Source organism: Pantherophis guttatus, chromosome 17 (genome assembly GCF_059756535.1).
Source record: "Pantherophis guttatus breed Tessera chromosome 17, ASM5975653v1, whole genome shotgun sequence".
NCBI lineage: Eukaryota > Metazoa > Chordata > Lepidosauria > Squamata > Colubridae > Pantherophis > Pantherophis guttatus.
Genome location: NC_142079.1, coordinates 7,445,910 through 7,467,337, shown reverse-complemented (window position 1 = coordinate 7,467,337; position 21,428 = coordinate 7,445,910). Strand labels below are relative to the sequence as shown.

The 21,428-nt window shown below is 38.5% G+C and overlaps 2 gene segments (V, D, J or C); both read right to left on the bottom strand.

Moving 5' to 3' along the window:
- LOC132709600 (immunoglobulin lambda-1 light chain-like) overlaps positions 1–21,428 on the bottom strand; it is a 105,922-nt gene that overhangs the window by 1,604 nt on the left and 82,890 nt on the right. The window contains 1 exon segment of the V gene segment in view: positions 4,147–4,184. Coding sequence covers positions 4,147–4,184 — 38 coding nt within the window.
- The window catches only part of LOC132709602 (immunoglobulin lambda constant 6-like), a 59,331-nt gene continuing 45,791 nt past the window's right edge, over positions 7,889–21,428 (bottom strand). Inside the window, 2 exon segments of the C gene segment in view lie at positions 7,889–8,440; positions 13,049–13,086. Coding sequence covers positions 8,121–8,440; positions 13,049–13,086 — 358 coding nt within the window.

Genomic DNA, 21,428 nt, shown 5'->3' with positions numbered 1-21,428 from the left:
TAGATAGATAGAGAGATAGATACCCTGTTTCCCCCAAAATAAGACACCCCCTGATAATAAGCTCATTCAGGCTTTTGAGCGCATAGCAATAAGGCCAAGCGCTTATTTCAGGGTTCAAAAAAAATATAAGACAGGGTCTTATTTTTGGGGAAACACAGTAGATAGATAGATAGATAGATAGATAGATAGATAGATAGATAGATAGATAGATAGATAGATAGATACCCTGTTTCCCCCAAAATAAGACACCCCCTGATAATAAGCTCATTCAGGCTTTTGAGCGCATAGCAATAAGGCCAAGCGCTTATTTCAGGGTTCAAAAAAATATAAGACAGGGATTTATTTTTGGGGAAACATGGTAGATAGATAGATAGATAGATAGATAGATAGATAGATAGATAGATACCCTGTTTCCCCCAAAATAAGACATCCCCTGATAATAAGCTCATTCAGGCTTTTGAGCACATGGCAATAAGGCCAAGCGCTTATTTCAGGGTTCAAAAAATATATAAGACAGGGTCTTATTTTTGGGGAAACACAGGAGATAGATAGATAGATAGATAGATAGATAGATAGATAGATAGATAGATAGATAGATAGATACCCTGTTTTCCCCAAAATAAGACACCCCCTGATAATAAGCCCAATCGGGCTTTTGAGCGCATGGGAACAAGGCCAGGTTCAAAAAAATATAAGACAGGGTCTTATTTTCGGGGAAACCAGGTAGATAGTCCTTGGTTTTTAACCATTTATTTAGTGATAGTTCAAACAGCACTAAAAAAAGCGACTTACGACCTTTGTCACACTTACAACCCTTACAGCATGCCCCCCCATGGTCATGTGATCAAAAGGTTGCGATTGTCAGATATGGCTTGGCAATTGAATAACACCGATTATAATCAGTGAACAAAAGAGATTTCTCTTTGTTGTTGGTGTCGGGACCGAAATAAAATTTTGATTTGATATGATTTGATCTCCCATTCTTAGTCTTCCAACAATTCTTGTAGTTACTTCTAAGGACTATAACAGAATAACAGAGTTGGAAGGGACCTTGGAAGTCTTCTAGTCCAACCCACTGCTTAGGCAGGAAACCCTACACCACTTCAGACAAACGGTTATCCAACCTCTTCCTAGAAACTTCCAGAAGTTGTCACAACTTCTGGAGGCAAGTTGTTCCACTGATGAATTGTTCTCACTGTCAGGAAATTACTTCTTAGTTCTAAGTTGCTTCTCTCCTTGATTAGATTCCACCCATTGCTTCTTGTCTTTCCTTCAGGTGCTTTGGAGAATAGCTTGACTCCCTCTTCTTTGGGGCAGCCCCTGAGATCTTGGAACACTGCTATCCTGTCACCCCTAGTCCTTCTTTTCATCAAACTACAGATACCCAGTTCCAGCAACCATTCTTCATATGTTGTGAAGTGGTTTGCCCTTGCTGCCTTCCTAGGCTGAAAGAGAAGGACTGGACCAAGCTGTCGCTCAGCTGACTTTGTGCCTAAAGTAGGGCTAGAACTTACAACCCCTCTCTCTGCACCCTAGGAAGAAGCAGGCAAGCAAACCACTTGCCAAGAAAATTTACAGGATTTGTTCAGGTATTGTCTCAAAGATTCAGAAGGTAATCCTAACACCACGGGCGGCTATTATATAGAATGGACAAAAGAGATTCCTACTGTTTGGTCTTGGAGCCTAAACAAAGTTTTGATTTGATATGATTTGATCTCCCATTGTAGCAGTCTCCCCAGAATTCTTGTAGTTAGTTCTATGAACCAGAAATTCTTTACATCAGAGTGAGATTTCTTGCATGGCCGCCCCTAGAAATATCTGCATGTATCTGCAGCAGGGGAGTTACTACTTAAAATTCTTCTTCTTAGAAAAACATTTTGATTATCTTATTTTTCTTTGCATTTTGTAGAAGACCAAGGAGGCTGTATCAAGAGAACATCTGGGCAACAGCATGCCTTAAGGAGAAGTACAGCTTGCAAATAACTTTATTATGCCAATTATAAATTGGATTTGTTTAACTAATTCTTTCTTGTCTACCAGGACAGGAAGAAGATGAGAAACTAAGTGCCTTCTGTATATTCCTATCACCTACTCCCATGTTCGTTTCTCTCTCTAAATGTGTGAGTTTCAGAGAGAGGAAGAGAAATAAATTATTTTTAGTTCCTGAATGAAGTTGATGTTTCCTTCTTCATGTAGGAATAATCGACCACATGAACAGAAACATGAATCCTTCCACTACAAAACACATTTTTATTGCACAAAAGAATTAAATGGCAGAAACAGAGTTGAGTTTCATCGAATTTATATCTCTCTTTGAAGTCAAACCAACTTTCCAGGAACATTCAACCTCAATTGTTTAAATGTTTAGAATTGAGATTCATGTCCACACAACTTTCTAAGAGCAGTTAAAGTCAATGCCAAAGAAAATGTGGTCCAATCTCCTAACTCAGATTTCTTTTGTGGAGAACGTCTTAAAGATCCCCAATTTATGTCAGATGCCAACTTGGAAGAGTGATGATTTGAAAACTCATTCTGCATTGGTTCCCAGGGCCAAATATTGAAGTAACATTCAGCATTTCTTCTGAGCATTACTTATTCCAAGACATTGAATTAAAGAATGCATGCATGCCACAAGAAACATTTCTTGCAAATGTCCCTCACAAAGTCATCTTATTCTTTATAAAAGGTTAGTCATTTTTCCCCACTCAGTTAATTCATTCTTTAAGGGACCTATCTCAAGTTAACCTCTGAAAGAAATATTTAGAATTTAAATTCTTTCATCAGTTGTTTAACACACACAGGAGAAAAATAGCAAAACTCTGAACATCTCCAAAAGAGATAACATGAAAGGTTTTAGTTCTTTCCTTGCATACTATGCTACTTATTTGTGTAAAATAATTGGAATTGAAGTCTTATCCCAGTTTCTAAATTTTGAGGAGACTAAACAAGAATTATTGTCCAATACAAAATAGTTGATATGATCAGTTTGGACAAAATAGGAGAAGACAATTCGACCGTACCTCCCTATATCTTCCTGAAATGAAAGTTGGAAACCCAACACATTGGTGAGATACCACTTCTGTTTCCTTCACAATCATACCACATTCATTTACCCCTTTGAAGGTTCTTTAGGAAAGGATCCCCTCCTCCAACGGAGAAATGCAGGTTCATTCACAGATCCATTTCTGCAAATTTGATCCATTGAGAAATGGTCCCTTCCGAACCTATGGTTGTGGCTATCCACCCCACTTATCGGGTCAATCTAAGAGATGCTTATATCATTATAACATTTCCCCAGGTTGTGTCTGAATCTGAATATTTTTACAAAGCTGGAAGTGCATCATTTGGACAACCGCCTCTATAACTCTAAATCTAACCCTAGATTTAGTAGTAGATCATGTGGCTGATTCCTTTTCGATCAAAGAGAAATCACAGCACAGAGTCCATTGGAAGTAAGTGGCTACAAAAAACTTGAATAAATAAGCAAAACAAGAGAAAAAGAAGAAGGAAACATCAGGATTTTTAGCAAAGATTGAACTCCTTGCATTGACTGATTTGGCCGTTGGAATGAATGATGAATGGTTGATCAGACATCCCAACATTTTAATGTAATTTTGATGACCGCAGAGTAAAATCTCCGTCTTGTCTTTTTCAGAAGATGGAGATTTTTTTTAAACCAAATGATAAAGCAAAGGATCAGATTGACAATGTATCCTATTTTGGCTTCCTTAAATCCACTTGGAACATCTAAACACAGAGTCATAAAATCAGACTTTCAGCCAATCCCATTCAGTTCCATTGAAGAGAACACAATACAGATTCATCTTTTAATCCACAGGAAAATTATGCCTGAGGATAAAAGTAGCCACCAGTGAGATTTCTCAAGATCGCATTGAACCTGGTCATGAAAATCAAAGTGTCTCTGCGAATAGGGAAGATGAAATCATAAGGATTCGAATCTACCTGTCCTGACCTGGGCTAAATGTTCAGTTTTCATTGAAAAAAAAACCGATCATCATTGTTGAATCAAAAACAACCCTAAAATCAAAGTGTATGGAGTCAAAGTAGGGAAAGAAGAGGAAAAAGAGGAAAAAATGAAAATATTACATGTGGAAAGAAAGATTTGGGATCAATTCATTGACTTACCTGTGACGATTAGCTGGGTTCCTCCTCCGAATATCCACCACAGTGATACATGGCTATACAAAAACCTTCTCTCTCTTGATGTTCTTCAGATAGAGCAACAGGTGGTGTCCTTAACAAGGTTGTTTCAAGTTCCTTAAATCCCATGGAATGTATTTTGGGGGAAAGAAAACCCCAATGATCCATTTTCAGAATCATCAAAGAAGGACCTGTTGGTGATTGAGAAAGATCTCAGGTCCTTCGAGAACTTCCATTCTGGAAGCGATTCCTTTCTGGATACAAACAGATGGTAGATGAGAACTTTTATTCCTTCTAGATTAGGTGAAAAACACTCAGATGTCTGCAGCTTTGGCAGTTTATATAATAAATAAACTATGTTTAAGAAGTGTGACAGGTTACTGAAGTTTTGTCTATGCTCTTATTGTTTCTGATGAATTTAACCCAATGCACTGGATCTGTTCTTGAAATTCAGCTTGATCACTGTATTATGATTTTTGTAGTCCATCATTAAGAATAGTAATAGATCCTTCAGAAAATGGACCTCCAGGAAGTGACCCTTATCTGATTCTGACTTCTTCTGACTATAAATATCCTTGAGGTTGAAAGCTCAGTGAATGATGTGGGATAGATAGCTTTATATGTCTCAGGATACCTTATATGAAGAACACTTCCAAGAAGGTCCTGGACCATGGGATATGCCTGCTTCTATTCAGGTCTTCCAGTTGAATTCTTAAGAAGGACAATTTTTCTGGAAGACTAGGAATTCTCTGCATGCTTATCTGCAGGTTTCCTTAACCGTAAATATAAGTGCGTTGTGTCAAGATTTTGCCTGGAGTGGAGATTTGGAATGATCCAGGGTGGTTTTGTGATGGCCTTTAGAATGTAGACTTTCATGGAAATTTCAGTAGCTTGTAAAATACATTTTGACATATGGAGACCTATGAGTCACATGGCTCTGATCCAGGGTTTTTTTTTCCCCTTGAGTGAGCCAACTATTGAGGCTCTGCAATTAAGTCCTAAAATTCATAGATTTTAAAAGATTCTGGGTTGTCTAGGTAGTTCCTAAATATCGACCCATGGTGCTTTCATGCACAATGCTCCATTGTGGAATTGGGATGTTATTCTTGTGGCCTGACAATGGCTAGTGGAGCCGGTGGCAGACTCAGACAGTGAGGAGGTTGGGGAGGAACATGGGCCAGTCCTGGAGTCTGGGGAAGTCTCTGATGATGGGACAGGGACGGGATAGGGACACTATCTGCTAAGATCTCCGATCGTCTTCCAGGGATTTTTTTCCTGAATGCAATTTTTGAGTCAGTGATTCATAGATCTGAAAAGAATTTGGAGGCCTACGTGGATCCTGATTTTCCCAGTTGCAATGTAGGGCTGTGAAAGTTGGACTATAAGGAAGGCTGAGCGCCAAAGAATCAAAGCCTTTGAACTCTGATGCTGGAAAAGACTCCTGTGAGTCCCTTGGACTGCATGGTGATCAAACCGGTCAGTCCTGGAGGAGATCAACCCTGACTGCTCTTTAGAAGGCCAGGTCCTGAAGAGGAAACTCAAATACTTTGGCCACCTAAGGAGAAGGAAGGACTCCCTGGAGAAGAGCCTCATGCTGGGAACAATGGAGGGCAAAAGAAGAAGAAGGGGACGGCAGAGAACGAGGTGGCCGGATGGAGTCACAGAAGAAGTCGGCGTGAGCTTAAATGGACTTCAGAGGATGGTAGAGGACAGGAAGGCCTGGAGGAACATTGTCCATAGAGTCGCGATGAGTCAGATACAACTTCGCAACTAACAACAAGGTGGATCCTTGAAACCCATCCATGATGCTTCCCCTGTCTGCTATTTCTTATGTTGTCCTTGTCCAACAAGGAATTAACTCAGTCCAATGACAAAATAAACATCTCGTGAAGGGCTTAACCGGGTTCAACCAGACCAATGGATATTAATCATCTCCAAATAGTTTTGAAATTGCAAGCAATCCATATGAAACAATTAAACCCGCCTTTGCATGTAGGTTTCCTAGCTAGATTCTGGTCTGGTGACAGCTGGTCTTTTTGTCCATCTTCCATATGATGAATTGAATATGTATTTGCTCAAACCTAGAGGTGGAGTCCACTTCATTCATTCAATCATTATTTATTTATCAGCTTTATTGGTCAGCTATTTCAACAAAGGGTGCTTTAAAAATGCCCTCTGTACTTGAACTGTCAATCAAAGCTAAAACACCCATTCCTGAATTGGATCAACTCTTGGGTCATTGTTGATGAAAGGATGGAAGTACTCTTATTAAATGACCAATACCCAGGTATTTTGAAGCCAATGGCCAGATATTTCCTTCTAGCCTGCTTGGTTCCTTCCACGAATTGTCAACTTTAGAAGATTTCTTCCTTTTATATATGTTCATAATGCCAATTTTTGCATGAATTAATGGTACGGTGTATTTTTACACTTGGTGGCTTGAGAGATAGTAGTTCAACCATATATTTACTCTATATCAATTGGCGAATGAGGAGTTATTGGAAGGGACATGGTGATCTCATAGATCCCAAAATCTGTTGGCATTAATACTAAAGAACAAGGCATTTTCATTTCAAACTTGAGAAGAATTCATGTGTGAATGTATTGCAATACCAATGTAGGGATCCAAAACCAGATGATGCTTCTTGATATCCCCAACAGAATCTGACCTAGATTGGAGGGTTTTTTTTTGTAACTGGTATTTTTCCCTTTTATATATGTCACTTTTGGCTTGAATTAATAGTGTGCTGTATTTTTACACTTTGTGACATGCGATATAGTAGATAGATAGATAGATAGATAGATAGATAGATAGATAGATAGATAGATAGATAGATAGATAGATAATAAATAGGTAGCAGAGGTGGGTTTCAGCAGGTTCTGACCAGTTCTGAAGAACCGGTAGTGGAAATTTTGAATAGTTTGGAGAATCGGTAAATACCACCTCTGACTGGCCCCTCCGCCATCTATTCTCTGCCTCCCGAGTCCCAGCTGATCAGGAGGAAATGGGGATTTTGAAGTAACTTTCCCCTGGATTGTGGAGGGAATGGAGATTTTACAGTATCCTTCCCCTGTCGTACCCACCAAGCCATGCCCACCAAGCCATGCCAAGCCCACCAAACCACACCCACAGAACCGGTAGTAAAAAAATTTGAAACCCACCACTGATAGGTAAGTAGGTAGGTAGGTAGGTAGATGATAGATAGATGATAGACAGACAGACAGATAAATAGATAGCTAGATAGATGGATGATAGATGGATAGATGGATGGATGGATGGATGGATGGATAGGTAGATAGATAGATAGATAGATAGATAGATAGATAGATAGATAGATAGAGAGAGAGAGAGAGTATAAGACTGAGATGTCCAATTCCATCCAATCCGATATTGATATCTGCTGGAGGGCTGTTTAGAATTATTGAAAGAACCTCTATCATCCCATATCTTCCCAAAACTCCTAGCATTACGACTAAAGAAGAAGGCATTTTTATTTCAAAGTTGAGAACAATTCATGTATCAATTTGATGTAATACCCATGCAGGGAATCCAAAGCCCGATGATGCTTCTTGATATATCCAAGAGAATCAACCTATCCCCCCCCCCCATTGAATGTGGTTAATTGTGTGAAATAGGATCTTGGGAACAGACCACTTTTCCCTCCAAGATAGGAAAGCTTATATTGTTTGGTATTCTTCATAAATTTGCTAAAGACACTCACAGAAATGAAATACATCCATCTTTATTAATATGCTGACAGTAGAATCTAATACTAGAATCAAAAGGTGGGGGGGATCGATTTCAAGGGCGAAGGCATGGAGGGGCTACAAAGGGTGTAACTACATGGGTTAGAAAGAGATATTATTGATCAAACTAAGTTTAGGAAAGAATGAACGAGAGCCCAGGAGAAGGGACTCATTTCTCCTTCCTGATGGCAGGAAAGGAATTCATGTTAGAGTTAACAACTTCCAGATTTCGACACAGACTTTGCAATGGTCTTACTGTCATGTGTCACTTCACAGGTGACAGCCTTATGGTCTCGATACTCAGCCTCAGTCATTTTCATGTAACTGCTGGCAAGATATTTCCCATCTTGTTTGCTGGCTTTGGTGGTCTCCACTTCAGAGGTTATCACTTTACCATCGACCTTCCATTGCAATTCGAATGCAGGAGGGTAAAATTCGGTTAGGAGACACACGAATGTATATGGGTTCGGATTTCTGACCTCTTCCTGGGAAGGAGCAAACACTTGCACCGAAGGCGATACGTTGGTCTGACCTGGAAGAGAGGAAGATCTCATGAAGTTCCACACTGAATCTTAAGACTGAAATATAACATGGACCGAGTAACAAGACCAGTAGTGGGTTTCAAATCCCCGTCGCTACCAGTTCGCTTGTGCGCTTGCGCACAATGCTTCTGCACATGCGCAGAAGTGTCCGGGCGGGTGGGCGGAGCCTCCTGCTGCCCGATCTTGGGCGAACTGGTAGCAACCCACCACTGACAAGACTGATAACATTGATACCCTGTTTCCCCCAAAATAAGACATCCCCTGATAATAAGCCCAATCAGGCTTTTGAGCGCATGGCAATAAGGCCAAGCACTTATTTCAGGGTTCAAAAAAAATATAAGACAGGGTCTTATTTTTGGGGAAACACAGTAGATAGATAGATAGATAGATAGATAGATAGATAGATAGATAGATACCCTGTTTCCCCCAAAATAAGACACCCCCTGATAATAAGCCCAATCGGGCTTTTGAGCGCAGAGCAATAAGGCCAAGCGCTTATTTCAGGGTTCAAAAAAAAAATATAAGACACGGTCTTATTTTGGGGGAAACAAGGTAGATAGATAGATAGATAGATAGATAGATAGATAGATAGATAGATACCCTGTTTTCCCCAAAATAAGACACCCCCTGATAATAAGCTCATTCAGGCTTTTGAGCGCATAGCAATAAGGCCAAGCGCTTATTTCAGGGTTCAAAAAAAATATAAGACACGGTCTTATTTTTGGGGAAACAAGGTAGATAGATAGATAGATAGATAGATAGATAGATAGATAGATACCCTGTTTTCCCCAAAATAAGACACCCCCTGATAATAAGCCCAATCGGGCTTTTGAGCGCATGGGAACAAGGCCAGGTTCAAAAAAATATAAGACAGGGTCTTATTTTCGGGGAAACCAGGTAGATAGTCCTTGGTTTTTAACCATTTATTTAGTGATAGTTCAAACAGCACTAAAAAAAGCGACTTACGACCTTTGTCACACTTACAACCCTTACAGCATGCCCCCCCCATGGTCATGTGATCAAAAGGTTGCGATTGTCAGATATGGCTTGGCAATTGAATAACATCGATTATAATCAGTGAACAAAAGAGATTTCTCTTTGTTGTTGGTGTCGGGACCGAAATAAAATTTTGATTTGATATGATTTGATCTCCCATTCTTAGTCTTCCAACAATTCTTGTAGTTACTTCTAAGGACTATAACAGAATAACAGAGTTGGAAGGGACCTTGGAGGTCTTCTAGTCCAACCCCCTGCTTAGGCAGGAAGCCCTACACCACTTCAGACAAACGGTTATCCAACCTCTTCCTAAAAATTTCCAGTGTTGGAGCATTCACAACTTCTGGAGGCAAGTTGTTCCACTGGTTAATTGTTCCAACTGTCAGGAAATTTCTCCTTAGTTCTAAGTTGCTTCTCTCTTTGATTAGATTCCACCCATTGCTTCTTGTCTTTCCTTCAGGTGCTTTGGAGAATAGCTTGACTCCCTCTTCTTTGTGGCAGCCCCTGAGATCTTGGAACACTGCTATCCTGTCACCCCTAGTCCTTCTTTTCATCAAACTACAGATACCCAGTTCCAGCAACCATTCTTCATATGTTGTGAAGTGGTTTGCCCTTGCTGCCTTCCTAGGCTGAAAGAGAAGGACTCGACCAAGCTCTCGCTCAGCTGACTTTGTGCCTAAAGTAGGGCTAGAACTTACAACCCCTCTCTCTGCACCCTAGGAAGAAGCAGGCAAGCAAACCACTTGCCAAGAAAACTTACAGGATTTGTCCAGGTATTGTCTCAAAGGTCCCACAAATAAAACCATATTTCGAACAATCTAATGTAACAGCCACTTTTAAAGACACATTTCAAATGATAAACGTGGTTGATTTGGGAAGGCTTGAGAGAAAAGCTGTCTCAAAATTCAGATCTGGCCCTTCTGATATCAATTCTAAATAATAACTGCAAAGTATCCAGAAGTGTCTCTTTTAAGTAACCTATAACTATCAAGGGGACTGGAAGCTAAAACATATGAAGAACGGTTGTAGGAACTGAGTATGTCTATGGTAGCTTAATGAAAAGAAGGACTAGGAGAGACATGATAGCAGCCTTCCAATATCTCAGGGGCTGCCCCAAAGAAGATGGAGTCAAGCTATTCTCCAAAGCACCTGAATGCCAGACAAGAAGCAATAGATGGAAACTCATCAAGGAGAGAATCAACCTGGAACTAAGGCGAAATTTCATGACAGTTAATAAACTGATACATGGAACATAATACTAACGTATCAAGCATCATATCACTCAATAATCAAGGAAGCAACTGAAGTTACATAATTTTGGACCTGTCCAGTTTCAACTCCGTAATGAATGAAAAGGGGATATAAATATATTCCAATACCACAAATAATCTAGACAAGATCTGTATAAAACTTTGCATTCCTTTGCTAGTTTGTAATGGGTTGTAAAATCAGCAATCTGAAGTGTGGTGGTTAAGAATGATAAAAGGGGTGTGATAGCTATAGAAGAGAAGAGAAGAGAAGAGAAGAGAAGAGAAGAGAAGAGAAGAGAAGAGAAGAGAAGAGAAAAAATGGAATGGAATGGAATGGAATGGAATGGAATGGAATAGAATAGAATAGAATAGAATAGAATAGAATAGAATAGAATAGAATAGAATAGAATTCTTTATTGGCCAAGTGTGATTGGACACACAAGGAATATGTCTTGGTGCATACGCTCTCGGAGTACATAAAAGAAAAGATATATTTGTCAAGAATCATAAGGTACAACACCTAATGAGAGTCATAGGTAAACAGTCAATATAAACCTTAAGGATACCAACAACAGGTTACAGTCATACAGTACAGGTTACAATAGATTAAATATCTTTCTCATCCAATGTTCCAGATTTAATTAAACGCTTGGGAGACCCCTGACTGATTCTGAGTTTCTTTCTTTCTTTCTTTCTTTTTAAAGCAAAGGAATTGGTTACCTATCTCAGACAAGAAGAAAGCAAATATTTTCCCTAATGGGGTTGAGAGTGGATTTGAGCATGGAGAATAGGTATCAAAATTCTGAGCAACACTATTGACCATCAATCAATAAGAAAATCTCTGTTATTCTTTTAACTGTGTACTTTATTATCACTTGCCCAGTCATACTTCCCTCACCTTTTATCTATGGATTTGTTTTTTTTAAAAAAAGCAAAATAAAGGTAAAATTAAAACAACACAAAAAAAGAAACAGAGACATTCAACCTGATTTTAGCCCTTTGAAGTTCGAGAGTTTGTAATTTTGGTGTGCAGTTTTCAAATTCTCCAGCTTCAAATTCTCCTATGCTTCATTTTATCTCTTAGTGAAATTTCACCTCTATTTGTAAAAAAAATCCCTTTCCATTTACAAAATAAAACAAACGTGAAGATTAATTTTTTAAGATGATTTTTTAAAGAAAAGGATCCGAAGGTTTTGCTTAGGCTTGGTGAATGACCAAGCAATGCATCCTTTTCAATATATTTTGATTTATTGTTAGGTACTAATATTATGTAAATAAAGTTTTCAGATGATTTTTAAGATGTTATACTTCAGACCCATAAACTATAATGTTAGTCACAGATCCTATTTTTTTTTTTTAAAAAAGAATGATTAATGCTGGACTTAACCAAATACAACCACAATACTTGTCTAAGACTTATTTTGATAGGGGAAAAAAAATCTATTTTGAATAGATTATAGTTTATCATCAACCTTCCCACATTTCTTGTCTTTCATTCAGATCTGTAGAAATTAGCAGGAATCTTTGTGATTAGATAAAGAAATCTAAACAATCAAGCAAGAGAAAAATTGAATTTTTTAAAGGTTACAAGTTCTATTTTCCTATTTCCCCCCCCCCAAAACTGTCTCTGCCTTTTGCCTTAAAATCAGCATGGGAACTCACATTTCTAATGTCTTGCAACACACAACACATACAAACCCAAAGAGATCAAAAAGATCTGATACACTTTTCCTATTTTTCTTACCCTGACTTCTTTAAGTATACTTCACCACATTTATTTTTTGAACAATCCATCCATGATTTGATAGGATCCTATTTTTAAATGATCTATGAGCTGAATCAACTATGTGCAAACCCCCCAAGATACTGAAGATTCGCATAACATTTTGACATAATAACCATTACCTGGATTTTGTTTTCCTGAAAAGGACAGTGAGAAATAAACTATTAAACACAACAAGGACAGATTATCATGCTTTTTAGGGGACAAAGACGTAACACCTTGGAGAAAAAAAGGACCACGAAAACAAAATGTTAGGAATACAAATCATCGGATCACTTGAATAATTACTCCTCTCTTAGTAAACATGACTTAATCCAACTAAGAGCATATTATACTTCAGACTTAAATCAGCTCAAAAAAGACCAAAAAAAACCCCCTTCATATTTCATGTATTTAAGAGTTCTTTATACAACATGAAAGACAAAAGCATTTTTAAAAAATGTGACCTGCTAAGCTATATTGAAGATGCTTCATTTGAGACTGAGACTGGTTGGTGAGGAAAAAAAAAACACAAATTAAAATAAAAAACAGTTGGAAAACAATTGTATTGGCATTTTAAAGAGACTTACCTGAGACTGACAGTTCCGTTCCACTGCCGAAGACATACACACAGTGAGTAATGGCCATACAAAAATATTTCTTGTAGCAGTTTACTTCTGCTTTCTTAGACCTTAGATTTTATTTCGGAGGTTTTATCGCTCACTTTGTACGGAATATGGACTTCGCCATTTTTTTAGTTCAAAATTTGTATTAGTTTATCAAAGTATAATATAAACACAAGGGAAAATAAAAGTGTAGGGCAAGAGAGAAAAAAGCATTTGACTCCTTTTGGTGCAGTAGGTTAAGATTATACCATCAAACGTCAGCTTTTTATATTTATACAACAATATAAACAAACAAAGCTATCAAATCAGCAAAACCCACAATCAAAGTTTTATTTCTTTGCACCTCAGGCAAAAAGTCCAGAAGTGGTTTCCAATTAGAAACAAAGGCAATTGTGTTTTTTTCCTTAATCGGAGCAGTCAATTTAGCTATCTCTGCTAAACTCCATCAACTTTTGCGACTTGGTACTTTTGAGTTGGATCACCCTTGCATCTCCCAAGTTCTTTTAACAAAGCCATAATTTGCTTTGCAACGCTTACTCGTTGGACAGACCCAATTATATCTCCACATTTTTCTGAACTAGCAGGCAACTAGGTAGCATATTCTATTGAAGGTCTTCACAAATTTTTCCACTAAGGGAATCCTTGCAAAGACAAGGAACACTCTGCTCCAAATGTAATCTGTTTCCATGAAATTCCACAAATTCCACATTCTTTTCAACCCATCATCAACCCTGCTCTCTCCCATTCTCAAATATTTCGGTCATTGAATCCAAATTCTTTACGCTATCTGTATTTTGTCTATTTGAGAGTTCTTTATACAACATGAAAGACAAAATCAAAGCATTTTTTAAAATGTGACCTGCTAAACTATACTGAAGATGCTTCATTTGAGACTGAGACTGTTCGGTGAGAAAAAAACCCCAACACAAATTAAAATCAAAAACAGTTAGAAAACAATTGTATCGGCATTTTAAAGAAACTTACCTGTGACTGTCACATAGGTTCCACCCCCGAAGATTAACACACAGTGAGTTCAAAATTTGTATTAGTTTATCAAAGTATGATATAAACGCAAGGGAAGATAAAAATGTAGAGCAAGAGAGAGAAAAGCATTTGACTCCTTTTGGTGCAGTAGGTTAAGATAATACCATCAAACCTCAGCTTTTTATGTTTATACAACAATATAAACCAGCCATTTCTATAACAAACAAAGCTATCTAATCAGCAAAACCCACAGTCAAAATACAAGATTGGATGATGTGCAGAAACCTGGTCCATAGAATCACCCAAAGTTGGACATGACTGAATGGATAACATCTTCATCATATCATCATCATCATCATCATCATCATCATCATCATCCGCCAGGCTGGACTAACAACACAATAGTTTTTAAATTGGGATATTTAAATTTATTGGGGTTTTAAATCTGAGCCACTTTATTTAATTATTTTAAATTTTATATTGTTGTTTTGTTTGTGTTTTTAAACAGGCTGTACACCGCCCTGAGTCCTTCGGGAGAAGGGCGGTATAGAAATAAAATTATTATTATTATTATTTATCATCATCATCATCATCATCATCATCACTGAGTCTGTCATCTGCATCTCTATAACTGTCTGGTTTCGTTCTGCAACCCAACAAGACAGACACAGACTTCAGAGGATAATTAGAACGGCAGAAAAAACCATGGCTACCAACCTGCCTTCCATTGAGGACCTGTATACTGCACGAGTCAAAAAGAGGGCTGTGAAAATATTTACAGACCCCTCGCATCCTGGACATAAACTGTTTCAACTCCTACCCTCAAAATGACACTATAGAGCACTGCACACCAGAACAACTAGACACAAGGACAGTTTTCCCCCGAACGCCATCACTCTGCTAAACAAATAATTCCCTCAACACTGTCAAACTATTCACTAGGACTGTATTACTATTATTCTTCTCATACTTCCTATCACCCATCTCCTCCCACTTATGACTGTATGACTGTAACTTTGTTGCTGGTATCCTTACGATTTATATTGATCGTTTCCTAGTATGATTTGATTGCTTATTTGTACCCTAAGGCTATCATTAAGTGTTGTACCTTATGATTCTTGATGAACGTATCTTTTCTTTTATGTACACTGAGAGCATATGCCCCGAAGTCCAATCACACTTGACCAACAAAGAATTCTATTCTGTTCTATTCTATTCTATTCTATTCTATTCTATTCTATTCTATTCTATTCTATTCTATTCTATTCTATTCTATTCTATTCTATTCTATTCTATTCTATTCTATTCTATTCTATTCTATTCTCCTCCTCCTCCGATCCAGAAACATTTGGAAAACAATTGTGTCTGCATTTTAAAGAGTGTCTGTCACTCAAGTCCCTTTGCCATCCAGCAAGTAAAGACCATACAACAATACTGTATAATAATCTATTTCCACAAATGTCCACAAATTCCACACTCTTTGCAACCCGTCATTGATGTTGGCTCTTCCATTCTCAAATATTTGCTGAATAGGAATTGATTTTAGGAATAAAATGATGTCGCTGGTTCCTTAAATATCATCACAGGTGAATAATCTAGACTATAACAATTAGTCATCACAACAGAAGAGAGATTAAAGCCATAGGGAAACTATTTCCCTTCCTACCTGAATTCCAGGCCCATCACAAACTTTCTTGGATGTTTTCAATCAGGAGAATTAAGGTGGTCTCATCCAGGACTCTACCTGTCTTGTATCATCCAGTACCATTCCAAATACTTTACCAAAAAGAAGGGCTTCCTTTGTAGCATCTTCGACAGATTAATGGTAGAAGCAGAGAAGAAGACGTTGAAATAAACCTTATCCATTCTGTTCCAGTGGAACTTACATACGAAAACCTTTTTCTTTATAGAAATAGTGGACATGTTGAATAGATTCCTGGACATTAATCCACAAACACAACACAATTCTCTTTTGATGCAGGGAAATAGTGTTTTTTTCCCTAGAAGAGGTCTTGATTGGGAAAAATTATAATCCGTTTAGAGCTTGGTTTTTCTCCTTTTTCCAAAGGCAGGTTCTTTTATCTCCAAAATGGCAATATCCACAAAGAAGAGATTTTAAGAAAGAGCAAGGGAGGCCCAATATATCCAGAAGTATGATAGAGCTTTAGGGAAGAAAAAAGTAAAGAAAGAAAATTGCAATCTGAAACTGCTTTAAATATGAAAGGCATATTTAGTGACCAATTTGAGGAATAGAAAGAGAAACCAATCAAAAACCAGGTATGATGATAAACGTAGGCTCCTAAGCAGGAGTGATGTGTGACGTTTTGTTGTAGATCTAATAAAATCATCGATGAATCTCGGCAGGGCTTCATTCATGATTTACCTGAAAGGCATCAAACCTAAAAATAATGGCTTAAAAAAAAAGAGAGGGGCAACCTGTTTGTATTCCTGTCACATTGTTAAGATATCCATTAGAGAAGAGATATTCAAAATGGCTTCCGTATGGCCAAGCAGCTCCATTTCCTGGCCATCCAGAAGATCCACAAGGCTTCCATGAAAATTACCACAGGAGGAGGAGGAGGAGGAGAAAGCTATGTGAGCGGTGTATTCACGTCAAGCCCAATCCAGTACGCAAGAAGCTTCAGTATTCTCTTCTCCACTTCTGAAGGCATCTGGTAAGCCTTCAGCAACCAACGTTCCTCAGATGCATCTGGCATTTCCGGAAACCACAGAGAACTGTTTTTCTTAACACATGACTTTGCATTTTATGTCCAACTGTCCTCAGGTGGGGAAGGAGGGAAGTTCTCCCTCTTTGTGGCCCAAACATTTGTCGGTGATGGACAGTTGGTGGCTAGAAAGGAAAAGCTGGGGAATTTTGGGTCGTTATTTGTGCACCCCACAAGCTGAAATAGAATAGAATAAAATAAAATAACAAGAGTTGGAAGGGATCTTGGAGGTCTTCTAGTGCAACCCCCTGTCTAGGCAGGAAACTCTACACCACTTCAGACAAATGGTTATCCAACATCTTCTTAAAAATCTTCCAGTGTTGGAGCATTCACAACTTCTGGAGGCAAGTTGTTCCATTGATTAATTGTTCTAAATGTCAGGAAATTTCTCCTTAGTTCTAGGTTGCTCCTCTCCTTGATTAGTTTCCACCCATTGCTTCTTGTTCTACCCTCAGGTGCTTTGGAGAATAGCTTGACTCTGTCTTCTTTGGGGCAGCTCCTGAGATATTGGAACCCTGCTATCATGTCACCACTAGCTCTTCTTCTCATTAAACTAGACATACCCACTTCCTGCAACCATTCTTCATATGTTTTAGCCTCCAGTCCCCTAATCATCTTTGTTGCTCTTCTCTGCACTCTTTCTAGAGTCTCCACATCTTTTTCACATCGTGGCGACCAAAACTGGACGCCATATTCCAAGTGTGGCCTTACCAAGGTATTATAAAGTGGTATTAACATGTCACGTGATCTTGATTCTATCCCTCTGTTGATGCAGCCTAGAACTGTGTTGGCTTTTTTGGCAACTGCTGCACACGGCTGGCTCATATTTAAGTGGTTGTCCACTAGGACTCCAAGATCCCTCTCACAGTTACTAATATTGAGCGAGGTACCACATATATTGTACCTGTGCATTTGGTTTTTCTTGCCTAAATGTAGAACCTTCCTTTTTTTACCATTGAATTTCGTTTTGTTAGATAGCGTCCAATGTTCAAGTCTGTCAAGATCCTTCTGTATTTCAGGTTTCCTTAGATGTCTAAGGAGATTCTCAGTCATCCAGGTCATGGTTGTCCTAAAGGAGCTGAAGAAGCTTCTTGGATGAGAAGCAAAACGTCTTCAAAGAAAAACCAGAAAGTCCAGTTGCCTCTTGAAAAAGCACCTTCGAGATTTCCTTAGAGTTCAACGTTCATTGTTAAAATCAAAACTGGAGAAGATTCGTTAAGCCATCAATGCAAAGTTCTGCTCAGGACAGGAAATTAGAATATTTCCATATTTGTACCATTCTGGAAAGCAAAAGAGAGAAAATTCCACCATTTTTACAATATAGGAATGCCCAAAGAGGATTTTTTTTGCTAATTTACTGATTTCATGGAAGACCAATCAATTCAGCTTGATCTGATTATATTTGCTAATATTTACAACAATTTGATTAAGATGTTATATATTAATATATTAGAATAGAATAGAATAGAATAGAATAGAATAGAATAGAATAGAATAGAATAGAATAGAATAGAATAGAGTTGGAAGGGACCTTGGAGGTCTTCTAGTCCAGCCCTCTGCTCAAGCAGGAGAACCTACACCATCTCAGACAACCGACTGTCCAGTCTCTTCTTAAAAACCTTCTTAAAATCGGAACACAAAATACAAGCTGGACCGATACGACCTAACAGATGACCCTCACTCTGTCAAAGACCTTGGAGTACTCATCTCAAATGATCTACGTGCCAGGGCTCACTGTAACAGCATTGCTAAAAAAGCATTAAGAGTTGTTAACCTAATCTTGCGTAGCTTCTTCTCTGGTAATATTGAACTGCAAACTAGGGCGTACAAAACAGACCAATTCTTGAATACAGCTCATCTGTCTGGAACCCGCACTGCATATCGGACATTAATACAATCGAATGAGTCCAGAGATATTTCACGAGAAGAGTCCTCCACTTCTCTGCTTGCAACAAAATACCTTATGCCACCAGTGTCAGGTTTTGAGGTCGTCTCAAATAAATTGCATTTCAAACAAAGTCTCTGATGAAAAACTCCCATTTATTAAGCACGACATTCTAACTGCGACTCCATTGTAGCCAACACTGACTTCCTGACCCAAAACCCTCCCTTTCCTTTCCTCACTCCTCTGCACTCATTGGCCATCTTCCAAGTCACTCTACCCCTAATCTACTGTTCCAGCTCAAAGGAATTTCCTCCCTCCCATCCCATCTCCTAGGGGATATTATCTCCAGGGAAAATAAGTAGGTGAAAAGTCAAATGTCCCTTTCCAGACGCCTCCGCTTCTCCTTCTTATGTCAGCACTAGAGTAAATGCAGCTTGAAGTGCTGACATCCAGATTTCAAATTTTGGGCTTAGGCAATTTAGAACTTCACCGTCTTTGGTCTGCCTAAGCATAGTACATAAAATCATGTGCTACCAGCCAATGAATACTTCAGCTTCAACCAAAACAATACAGGAGCACACAATAGATACAAACTCATGGTAAACTGATCCAAACTAGACTGCAGAAAATACGACTTCAGTAACAGAGTGCTCAATGCCTGGAATGCACTATCTGACTCTGTAGTTTCTTCCCCAAACCCCCATAACTTTAACCTTAGACTGTCTACTGTAGACCTCACCCCATTCCTAAGAGGTCTGTAAGGGGCGTGCATAAGTGCACCAGCGTGCCTATGGTCCCTGTCCTACTGTCCCCTTTTATTCGTGTCCTTTTCATGTATTTATAATTATGTTTACATGCTTGAGAAAATAAATAAATAAAATAAATAAAGTAATAAAATATTAATATCCATGTTTATACTTTTTTTTTTACTTTGATTTATACTTATTCCTGTTATCTCGTATATGTTTGACAAACGAAATAAATAAAATAAATAAAAATAAAGTACAAATGATAGACCCAGTAGAACTACATCAGCAGCTTCTTGGGCACTGAAGTTCTTGAGTTGGTGTCTTCTTGGCCTATTTCACCATCTGCTGGCAAAATTGGGTTTTTCTGTTGTTTTTTTTCCCAGTCATAATCTGGGTGTCAAAGCATCAAGTGTGATGCTCATAACTTGGGTCACATCCCCCACTGGTGGCACTGAATGATGTTGCATGTGAATCTTAAATTTCCAATTGTCTTTTTCGCAACCCACCGGCTTCTGGAGCAATCCTGAAGATGGCAGCAGAACCAAAGAGATGCCGAAGGCAGCTTAGTTTTCTGTCTTCCTCCTCCAAATAAAGCAGAGAATTTGAAAAGGAGGTGTGACTGCCAGTAGAGCTCAGAAATCATCTTAAATGATTTGTGGGCATCAGAAGAGCCTTGGTGGTGCAGCGGACTAAGTGCTGTTATGTAGCACTTAGCTGCCAGCTGCCTGCAATTAGTGCGAGTTCAAATCTGACCAGGCTCAAGGTTGACTCAGCCTTCTATCCTTCCAAGGTAGGTAAATTGAGGACCCGGATTGTGGGGGTCCCGGATTCTGAACTACTCAAAATTTCTGCTATCGGTTCTCCGAACTGCTCAAAATTTCCACTACCGGTTCTCCAGAACCTGTCAGAACCTGCTGGATTTCACCCATGATCCATCTTATCTCTCTCTCTCTCATCTGTCTGTCTGTCTGTCTGTCTGTCTGTCTGTCTGTCTGTCTGTCTGTCTGTCTGTCTGTCTGTCTGTCTCTATCTATCTATCTATCTATCTATCTATCTATCTATCTATCTATCTATCTATCTATCTATCTATCTCTATCATCTGCCTGCCTGCCTGCCTGCCTATCATCTCTCTCTCTCTCTCTCTCCCTCTCTATCTATCTATCTATCTATCTATCTATCTATCTATCTATCTATCTATCTATCTATCTCCATCTTTCTCTCCCCTCTTTCTCCCATCTTCTATGATTTATCAACATATCAACCCATCTACCTATGAAACAGCTTCCTCTACATATTGAAATTAAAATATTAAATAATTTGAAAGATGGCAGTACAGGGCATTTTTTTCTTCAATGAAATGATCATAAAACAACAGTATCATGGCACTGTGAAATTTTGAAGTCCCCAGAGACATGTGGGATTTTCCTAAGTGTCTACTTCTGTGAAACCGCATAACTTTTGAAGTTGAACTTTTTGAAGCTGAACATTTGAAGCTCAAACCACAGGAAAACACCAAGCCATTCTCTAAAGAAAGCAGAAGAACTCACGAGTCTTATATTGCGTTGTTTCAAGGGATTAGATTTACCGTCAATCTTTTGCTCCACAGCCTTTCCACCCATGGAGAAGATGTGAAGTTAGGTAGAGTGGCTCCTTGGAGATGCTTCTTATGGAATAGGAAGCCGGAAACAGCTATCCTTATTTGCATGCTTAACAAAAGACCTCACTTTCAAAAAAAAACCCCAACATTACAATTTATTTTATAAATAGTAACCATTTCATTTCATTTCATTTATTTAAATTTCTATACCGCCCTTCTCCAGAATAGGACTCAGGGCGGTGAACAGCCAGAGTAAAAAACAATACATACAAAATTTAAAAGCAATTTAAAATAATTAAATATTATTGGCCATAAATTAAAATAACCCAATTTAAAATCAATTTAAAATTAACTCAAGCCAGCCCCGCTAGTTGGAATAAATGAGTTTTCAGGGCCCGACGAA